The 10,391-nt window shown below is 35.2% G+C and overlaps 1 protein-coding gene across 2 annotated transcripts; it reads left to right on the top strand.

Annotated features, from left to right (window-relative positions):
* The first annotated feature begins 4,104 nt into the window (after positions 1-4,104).
* On the top strand, positions 4,105-7,917 carry LOC105383038 (UDP-glycosyltransferase UGT5). 2 transcript variants are annotated; one of them, XM_038115002.2, is made up of 5 exons: positions 4,105-4,262; positions 5,556-5,796; positions 6,083-6,684; positions 6,773-6,995; positions 7,319-7,917. In XM_038115002.2, the coding sequence occupies exons 2-5, from the start codon at positions 5,556-5,558 to the stop codon at positions 7,822-7,824; spliced, it is 1,572 nt and encodes a 523-aa protein (XP_037970930.2). In that variant the 5' UTR covers positions 4,105-4,262; the 3' UTR covers positions 7,825-7,917. The 2 variants fall into 2 exon arrangements, with proteins under 2 accessions (XP_037970930.2, XP_048478480.1); XM_048622523.1 differs by lacking the exon at positions 4,105-4,262 and adding an exon at positions 4,563-4,583.
* The last annotated feature ends 2,474 nt before the right edge of the window (positions 7,918-10,391 follow it).

Here is a 10,391-nt window from a genome sequence, read left to right as displayed (position 1 = left end):
TCGTTCAGAGCCAATGAGCCGCCGCCGCCTGAGATCTAACTTGGGTTCACTCGACACTTGCAAATTGGTTTTAATCCTTATCTTAAGTTAGTGCTTCACTCAACTTTGTTACTAGGAATGCTCGCGGGAAACTCGACTAAGTACTTATGATCGAAGAAAAATAAATGTATGGTCTGTGGGTTTCGGTATTAATACTATGTTTATGTATATATTTGACCCTAACTGCCATGCCGAAGGTCCCGGTTTCAATGCGCGGCGGCGGGGGAAAACAATTATTTATAGACAAGTAGATACCTGTTTGTATCGTGTTCTATCTTCTTTTTATCGTGTCGACGACAAACCATCAAAATGGCTAAATAATATGTAACCAGAACTGGGGCTTGGTGTTACCACAGGTGTTACTATGAATAAGCGTTATTTAATTCCCAAAACTCATAAAAAGTCATTGTCATTGTTACAGACAATAATTATAGGTATATTATGTAGGTACTGTAATGATAATGATACATCAAATTCATATTCATGAATGCTCATCAAATATCAAACGCACTATCATGGCAAGCTAACATTATACAATAAATCAGCAGTGTCTATAGGACTCGTAGGTAAAAATTTAACTGTGCTACCACAAAAAAAATTCAACACTGTTTAACAAGTGTTTAAAACGAAATTTGACAGAATTTATAGGCGTTTGACAGCTGTAAACACCAGTTAAATACTGTCTAAGTTTTTGTGGTAAGGCCCTAACATTTTTGTATCGTTTACTGTCATCTTTCGACACATAAAAATAATAATGACGTGATATCAATACCTACATCAAAATTATTTTAAATACCATTTCAGCCACCTACTAGGCGATCTTTAAAAAAAACCCACTTACGCCCCCATTTTACGGTTTAAGTACGACCATTAACAAAGTGGTGTAACCACGGGCGCACTGACCGCACCGGGAGGTTACTCTATACTGAGGAAAAACGACCGAACGAGAGCTGTCGTGCAATCGGCACGTTTAATACAGCGAGATAGAGTCGTGGCACGCAGCAGCGCTTCGAAACTTAGTTTTCCGTTATGTAGAGTGACCCCACAGGTCCGTATTGCGGTGCGGCGACGATTTGCTAGCGACGCCACACGCACGGCTTAGCTGCCCATTATTCTCTTCTAATGTGTCTGCTTTGTGTTACCACTGTGGTAACACGATACCTTATCTCTTTTCCTTGTTATTTGTTATACTGTGTGATCAAAAATGAATCGCCTTAGTATTAGGAAAGAATTAGCGATGACAATTAAGTTATCTGCGGAAACCCTTATTTAGGTATTTTTGAATAAATTGAATCTGCTATGCACTCAACGGTGTTATTTTAATTTCCATAAAATTATGAGTTTAATTAAAAGTACCTACCTAAATATGTTTTCGTCTGTTTCATTATGTGCGGCAGGTAAGTAGCTCCAATACAGTTCAATTGCTTTGCATTTATCGATACGACAACGAATGAATTTCAACTTCGCTCCCTATAAACCAGCGGATAGCATCGGAAGAAAGTTTCGCCCGATACTAGTTCCTTTTCAGCAAGAAGTGACTTTGACGGAGAGCTCTCCTGGCCTTTTGCTATTATATATTATTTCGCATTATAATGAAAAGACCGGTAGCAGACGTTACGAGATCAATAGCCTCAGATAAGAAGATATATTTGACGGTATTTGTTGCTGTCTAGGTAAATTGCGAAAGGGCGAGATATTATCCCTTCTTGTTAAATTATATTATCAATTATTTTCAGTTCGTCGATCCGATCTTCCTGTACCGCTCGTTATCTTTGTACTGTTGTTTCAACAAATTAGCTTTTATCCAGACCATGTAATATAGACGGTATTTGTTGTAGCAATTTCTTCCCCTTTGAAACGAACAAAGCCTTTTTTGTTGATCGCTAATTTGTTACTAGGAGGTTTTATGGGTCGTTTTATTATGACGCTGTAACGTCAGTTCGCTGTTTATGAGTTGCGGTGATTGAGTTGGCATCTCTGTATGATCAAACTAGCGCAACATAATGCTTCCATTAGGCATTAAAATATAAATTGGCATGTAAATTTAGTTTTATGTTATTTGGGAGCTTGTTTTAAGAAGTGCGATGATTAGAATAAGTGGATATAATCTATCTAACTACTTACTCTATTGACATTAGCAACTACCGCAGCCCAGCTACGTAGAACCTATCCTATTCATAGGTAAAATAAATATAGGTAAGTAAGTACTAAATAGTAATTCCCAGAATTTCACTAATTTCCGTGATGACAATATGACACTAATCCGCCCGGCCGCTGCAGTGCAGCTTGCGTGGCCCGACCGGGGACCGCACGGGTGATTATCGCTTGAACACATCATTCCGTGGTTGATCCCGGGCCGTGATTGTCTAACTGCCAATTTTAATAATCCTATTTAGGTATACTGCTTTCGTATGATTTTGATAGATTGTACTTTTGCCAAAGACTTACACTCGGGAGCAATGAAAAACATTATATTAACACAACATTTACGTTTTTAGTTGGTAATATTCTGATGAGCTGTTGAATGTATCAATATTGCAGACGGCGTCATTAAGCTAGCCTTTTCCGTTTACGAATAATCGGGTGATTTTGTTACAGTAACTTTTTCATTGCTCGTACTTTCGTATGATTTCGATAGATTGAAATATCTGTTGAACACTGTTTAAGTTTTTGTGGTAAAGGCCCATTAGTGTATGTACGTTTTTATTTGCTCAACAGTACTTTAAAGTTGTGGTACTTTAATTTTTGAACTTCCATAGGTGCAACATGGTTTTAAAACTCGTTAAGGAAGTACAGCAGGCTTGCGGGGAGGTTTACAAGCAGAACTTCGTAACTCAATCGCCATGAACGGTTAACTTTTGTTGGGTTATTTAGTTCGATCAATATTTCACTTGTACTAGAGTCTTATTATTGGTTAGCTGGTTCGGAATCACTTCATTGTTGAATAAGGAAACACATAAAGAAACTTAATCATAATTATATAAAATGACTAAGACTGGTACCAAGTTTGGAAACTTTAAGAATGAATAATGATTTAACTGAAAATTTATCGTGTTCTCATGGAAGTAGAAAAAATATTTTTTTTTCTGCTTCCACGTGTTCTAAATAATGTTTTTTTAAATGCTTTAGTTTAAAAAAGTAGTAGCACTAAATTTCAGCTTATATAAGTACCAATTCTTATACTTAAAGGCACGCTCAGTCGCTCAAAACTGCTCATTGCAGTATTGCATGTCGTTTTATAATACGTTAAACTTGCGATTCTTTCGCTTAATAAGGTTATAGCGTGTTGCCGAGAGTTTAAAGTCATGATTTTTAAAGCATTTATTTTTTCACGTGACACTGCCATTATGTTAAGTTTATTCTAATGAACATGAACTCACACTTTAGACGTATCGTCGACGGTTTTAGTTTAATTTTCTTTAAACTTTGCTGGCTAATGTACCTACTTATACTTACACATTAATTTTTCATTTAATCATGTTAATTAATGTTATTTAAGTATTCTCGAATGTAAATTCTTATCTCAATTAAACTTATAAATCATTTTTGACCTGGAGTTGAAATTTTTGTGAGTATTTATTATACTATCGTTTCTTCTGGAAAATGTGAAAGAAGGTACCTACCTAAGAAGATAAGAGAGCTGATAACAATTATATAATGAACAACGAAAAAGTAAAGTACGAAATAAAATTACATTCTTAGATAACCGTTTTGTCTATTTTCTATATATTGGCCTTGATTTTGAGACAGACACACGTGCGCCGGCACAACAACGCTATAAAAACTATCTTTAGACTAGTTTAGACCCAAACGAACCTAAGAACATAAGCTCAAATTTGAACCGTGTTTATTAAAACTTATGGTTCAACGAAACAATAAGCTGTCCTCTGTCCATGTTTATGATTTTATTATTTAAATTTGAGAATTCGGTAAATGAGGTTACTAATATAATATGCTTCCAAAAAATCAAGTCATAATTTAGTAACGTCTAGATGTAAGTTTTTGTCGAGTCATGCCTGATAAGTTTAATTATAACAAGGTCAATAATGTGATGATGCTGCGATCCTGTGTGGGCCCGTGAACCTTGATACTGACACATCTTATCTATCATTTAATTTTAGTGTTGAGTGAGCTACTGAGCTTGATGAGCGTATCTTGTGTTTTGAATTAGGTTATTAAAAGTTATGTGTTTAGTTATATCGAATTAATAATTTAGAGGAAAGGTATTTATGTTTTTTGGCTATCTATTGAATGATACATACTAAGTGCTGCATACTAACCTTTTACCTTGACTTATGTTTATGGCCCTCTTGCCGGGAAAAAGGTTTTGTCTAAATTTATTGTATACAGTGAAACCTAGATAAGTAAGATTCCAATGGACCACCATTTTTGTCCCACTTATAGAGGTATTCCACTAAACAAGTTTCAGTGTCTCGGATATCCAGGTTTTTATAATATAAATTTCATTTACAGAGGATCTCATACTAGATGCGATTACACAAACAGAAATATTATATGTAGTCCCAGTTAGAGAGGTTATGAATGTATGTATCTCAGTTACAGAGGTAATCTTTTGATTTCAATAATTTACACGAGTTCATTAAAACATAGTTATTGTCTCAGCTGTAGAGGTAAATACATTAGCTTTCTCAACTATAGAGGTAACTATGATGATAAATCGAAAGAACAAATCCCAGATATAGAGGCTTACCTCGTCCCACTAGCAGAGGTAATTCAGTGCCAAAGTGTTGGGACCTCAGCATGAGTTCCAGTTATGGAGGTTTCTCACTTATCCAGGTCCCATTTAACCAAGTTTTAATGTAATATTAAAAACCGCCGGCTTTTGTACAGCTAAAACTGCCCTTCCATAGGTTTGATTGTAGGTATTCTCTATTTATATTCATATTTTATTTACCACACAAATTATTGGTGTGATTGTGTGTTATAATGTAATTTTCATCTCGAGTGGTATATCTCGAGTGCATGATAATGATTAGGTGCTTAGATATTATACCTATACATACATACATACAATCATAAATCATAATATATTTCTAATTAGAATAATTATACTTTGAAAAACCATAGGGTACCTATATAATTCCTACAGCTCCGTATATAGGTACCTACTCCGAAGTAATATTTAAAACCAAGATTAAATATATTGAAAGATTAATTATAAGAAAAATATATGAATTCTCGATTAAAATCAAGATTTTCGGTATAGTGTTTGACGAAACCATTACTACACTAGCAAGTGTTAAAAAGTTTAATCTTGCTCTAAAATATGAATTTAACTACAAGTTGAATAAAAAAAAACTCTTGAAATCATGCTTAGATAGAATAGCTGTGGTCATTTATATGCTACTATGTATAATACGTAGGTATATTTTATTTATTTATTTATTTATTTTAATATGGCACATGTATGATATATGGTATTTAAGCACAACCCACTAAAACAGTAAGAATGATAATTCTACCAATCTAAACCCTCATTTACTATCTCATTCCAGATGAAAGCACTCACAACAACTTTGCTCCTGTGTCTCCTGTACACGGCAAATGAAGCGGCCAAGATCCTGTACGTGATGCCGTTCACGGCTGCCTCACATTATATATCTCAGAAGGACCTGGCCATGGAACTGGCAAAGAGAGGACACGACGTGTACGCCATCACTTCACACAAGGAGGTGGATCCTCCGACAACGTACCACCAGATTATGGTGGAGCGTAAATCTGTGTGGGACGCCTTTTGTAAGTATTTTTTTCGTTTTTCTAGTAATTAATTTAAGGTAGTTTTAAAGTTCTTAAGTATTTATAGGTCAATTTTAAATAGTTTTAGTTGTTATTTACGACTTGCACAAAACATTTAAACGTAATATACTGGCATTATTTGACAGTATAGTATGAGAGCAAGCCAGTGAAAGATTTAATTAAGTACAATTAAATGTTTGGTGCAAGTCACCCAAAATGACTTTAAATGTATTGTAAACTTACAACTTACGAGTACACCTATACCTTATTTTATTTTATTTTACAGTTACCGAGGAGGAGAAGCCAAACATATTCTCAATGCTCGACTTATCGTTTGCCCAATTCCAAAACCTTATGTATGTAATTGGCAAATTCAACAATGACTTGGTGTTCAATTCGACTGAAGTTCAAACATTTTTGAAGGAAGACCACAAGTTTGACCTCGTCATAAACGAGCTATTCTTTCAAGAATCGCTTTACATGTTTGCGCACAAATACCAAGCGCCGCTGGTGTTGGTGACCACATTTGGCAACTCGGTCAAAGGTAATTTCTACGGAAGAAACCCGCTTCAGTTGGCAACTGTTTATCACGAATACGGGGTGAGCCCTGACCCCTTGAGTTTTATCGGCCGATTGTCCAACTTTTACTATGCTTTGTACGATTTGTTTGTGACAAAGTTTTTCTACATGCCCGAATTAGAGGCACTTGCGCAACATCACTTCAAAGATCTGTCTCAGCCTTTGCCGAGTTTGGAACAGTTGGCCGCCAATGCGTCACTGGTACTCATGAATTCCCACTTCAGTATTGACACTCCCACTGCCTACCTGCCCAACTACATTGAAGTAGGAGGCCTGAACCACCCAAAGGAACCAAAACCACTGCCCAAGGTATAGTGTGATTAATTTCTTCAGATTTAGTTGTAGTTACCTTATTACATTCATTCAATATACTTATTTCTTTTTAATTTATTTACAGGATCTACAAAAAATATTAGATAGTGCAAAGAATGGTGTCGTTTATCTAAGCTTTGGTTCCAATGTTCAATCGAAGGATCTGAGTAAAGACAGATTGGAGGGTTTCCTGAAGGTTTTCGGGGAACTGAAGGAGACGGTGCTGATGAAATGGGAAGATGACTCGGTGCCAAACATTCCTAAGAATGTAGTATTGAGAAAATGGTTCCCGCAAAAGGATGTTCTCGGTAACTAACTGCTATGAATACTAACAATATGATTTCATCATTTATTTTGGTAATATTTTGTATAGTTACGGTATTCGCGATTACATAACTTTTCCTTATTCCCCGCCTCGTGGATGCCAGTAGTGATGTCATTAAAAAGATATAATATAGTCACAAAATACTAGCGTTCGCTACATGGCATTTTGTCTATATAGATAAACTTAATTAAATCGCAATATGGAATAGGTGGTACACCGTGCATTATAGAAGTTTATCAACAAAGGAAAAGCGGTCTCTTGGTGCTTTTAAAAACAAAACAATTACTTTTTTTTTTTTCATTTCAGCTCATCCAAACATCAAATTGTTTATCGGCCACGGAGGCCTATTGGGTCTACAAGAGACCATCGTAGCAGGAGTCCCAATTTTGGGTGTCCCGGTATTTGGAGATCAATATTTGAATATTCTAGCTACAGTGCAAAATGGCCATGGTGAACTATTAGAATATAAAAACATCAATGAAGAAAATCTCAGAACTGTCATCAACAAAATGCTAACAAACAAAAGATATAAAGAAAAAGCTCTAGAAGTTTCTATAAGATTTAAAGATAGACCTATGAATGGTATTGACACAGCAGTTTGGTGGATAGAGTATGTTATAAGGTATAAAGGTGCAGATTTTATAAAGACTCCAGCTTTGAAATTAGGTTTCATTCAGTACCACATGCTTGATGTTTATTTGTTTTCAGTCGTTCTCTTACTTGTCCCTTTTATTGTATTGAGTAAAATATTAAGTCTATTTAAAAGCAAAAAGACACAGCTCGTTGAAAAGAAAAAACAAAAGAAGAAATAACCAGTGAACATTTAACAAGTATATATACATAAATATAGTTGTTGGTGCAATTAAACTATGTATGTATTACATATTAAATACTAAAATATAATATAAAAATAATATTAAATGAATTTTATTTTATATATTAGTAGGTTGAAAGCGTAGGCTCGGAGCTACGTAGTGGCGGCGGCGGCGCGGCGTTCAGGCATCAATTTTTTTTTTCGTTTTTCCCATGCTCAAACTGGGTTTAAAACTGATAGTTATTTTAAGAACCACCTGACCTATGTATTCCGATAATTTAATCAGATTTAATTTGCGATTCTACTAATATTAGAGAAATATAGTAGTTCTATTTGAGTTTTAAAGAAGTAACAGTTTATTTAAATGATAAAAAGCTTGCTAGCTTCCAGTAGAACAATCAAAACGTACTGTGTCAAGAGAAAAAAATGAAGAAACACAGAGAGCTGCAACAAGAAAGGGTTGTGTACATTCTTTCCCAGTTGTTTACTGCACACCTGGGAAATTAATTATATAATAAAAATGGCAGCACTTCCGCCCTCCCGTCTCGACGCTTCATACAAATGTAAATATAAATAAACATAGCTATAGTTACAAGTACTTGTGTAGTATTTCATGCGACTAGATGTTCAATGTATTTCTGTTCACAATAATATCTGGAACAAATTATTTTAGGAAAATAAGGATTGCGTATTGGCTTCACCTAACCATATCTTTTAGACTGTAGTTACTTTAACTGTTAAGGTTTTTTTAAATACTATTTATGCGCGTTTTCTTTTTAATTTTTGCCTGCCTTTGTAAAATTTCGTTTTTTAAGCAAACAAAAAGTGGATGATAGGTAATTATCATAAGGATATTTCCTATCTTTAAATGTTTTCTAAAAACGCCTTTTCCCATAACTTCTAAGTTACAACACAAATTTCTAGACCAATGAAAATAACCTGCTTATCACGTAGGTAAATATGCCTAAAGAGCTCCAACCTCGGGTTATCAAACATCGAGTGGAAAGCCCATAAATTCACTGAGGCCTTTTGGCTCTAATGCCTTTCATATTTCTCTCCGCTGCGGGTGCCGTTCAAATAAATTATGGCCATCAATAAAAATCGTAGCGATGAGATTCTCGAGACTTATTTAATTTATATTCCATCAAGCCAGTATTTATCAGTTCCTCCGGCCCTTTGAATGTTCGGTCAAGATGGTACTTGTTGAAATGGCTTTGTTCAAATACTATTTGATCGGTGTTTTTATTTGAGAATGTAATTCTTTTTGACAGTGACAGACTTCTTAGTTTTGGCGAGTTGTAAGAAAACGCACAACATAAAAAAGTAGAAATTATTTTAAAGTGTTCATTGTAATAACAATATAATTTTTTTGTCCTTACTCCCGAATTCATAAGCTTTTTGACACTTTACAAAAGGTTTAAAATTGACGTTGTGTTATACGAATTTCACCTTTTTGACTGACGTAAAGAGTCGAAACTCGTGTGCTACTAAGTCAATTTTAACCTTGTTGTAAATTCACAATACGTTCTATGACTTTGAGGGTTAGTATTGGAACAAACTCCAATACATATTCCCGTTTCCTCATAGCCCGTTCTTATCATGCACCAGTCATCAGCAATCGGCCGGCACCTTCCATCAGCAAATTGGCACCGCTGAACCCACTGCGGTGAAGCAGCGAAGCTGAGCCCTATTGATGTGTGAAATCGAGCGAGATTTCCAATAAGCAAAATGAGCCGGCATTGCACGGCTTGACCTCTTTCGAGTGATGTAGATGAGTTGAACTAGGGACGTCGCTCTGTGGTACTACTCACACATACCTACTATTATTTTAATTTAAACTTGAAAAAATCTACTTCCTTAGCATAAACAAATCTATATAAACCTACAGTATGGAATTCGAGTCAAACGTATTAAATATAATCTAAATTTAGTCTTGTAGTTAGTGTTTATTTATACTTCTGATTAGTGTTGCCCAAATGCAAGAACAAGACAAGACATAGCCAGTCTTGGTCTTGGTCTTGCGCCAATACACCTGGTCTTGGTCTTGGTCTTGGTCTTGGTCTTGGTCTTGGTCTTGCGCTCCCAGTCTTGGTCTTGGTCTTGGTCTTGCAACAAGAGTCTTGCAAGTCTTGCAATTACCTCTTTATCTCTGAATTACGTATTAGTCTATTTAAATCTTAAAAAACGTATTAGAATTGGAACATTGTGAGCTTGAATTAACTATTAAATTAATTAAATTTCTTTGAGAAGTAAGTACAAAACCTTTGATGCCACATTATCAAAGTGCCGATGGTTAAAACATAACTATGCATGCAATCAGTTTGATTTTAATAGATATTATTTTATTCGCTATGTTTATAAATGGTATTAGTCGTAATAGGTCCAGTTTTTCATATCCTTTCCTAATTCTTGAATTCCTAAGCGTACCTACCTATACACCGAACTGTTACACCTAACTACTCAGTGAAATAGTGCTAAGTCCTAGCTGCAAGACGCAAGAGTCTTGCAGGCTATGTCTTGTTCTTGCTCAAGACTTGCACGGTCAGTCTTGGTCTTGCTAAAAAT

This window comes from Plutella xylostella, chromosome 8, assembly GCF_932276165.1.
Source record: "Plutella xylostella chromosome 8, ilPluXylo3.1, whole genome shotgun sequence".
In the NCBI taxonomy this organism is placed as follows: Eukaryota; Metazoa; Arthropoda; class Insecta; order Lepidoptera; family Plutellidae; genus Plutella; species Plutella xylostella.
The sequence above is the reverse complement of the archived record's forward strand: the minus strand, read 5'-3'. Positions and strand labels throughout refer to the sequence as shown.

Bases quoted from the DNA above. Each gene is read 5' to 3' on its own strand.
- LOC105383038 (XM_048622523.1), top strand. The intron at 5,797-6,082 runs GTAAGTATTTTT...TTTATTTTACAG, and splicing joins ATCTGTGTGGGACGCCTTTT to TTACCGAGGAGGAGAAGCCA. The intron at 6,996-7,318 runs GTAACTAACTGC...TTTTCATTTCAG, and splicing joins CCCGCAAAAGGATGTTCTCG to CTCATCCAAACATCAAATTG.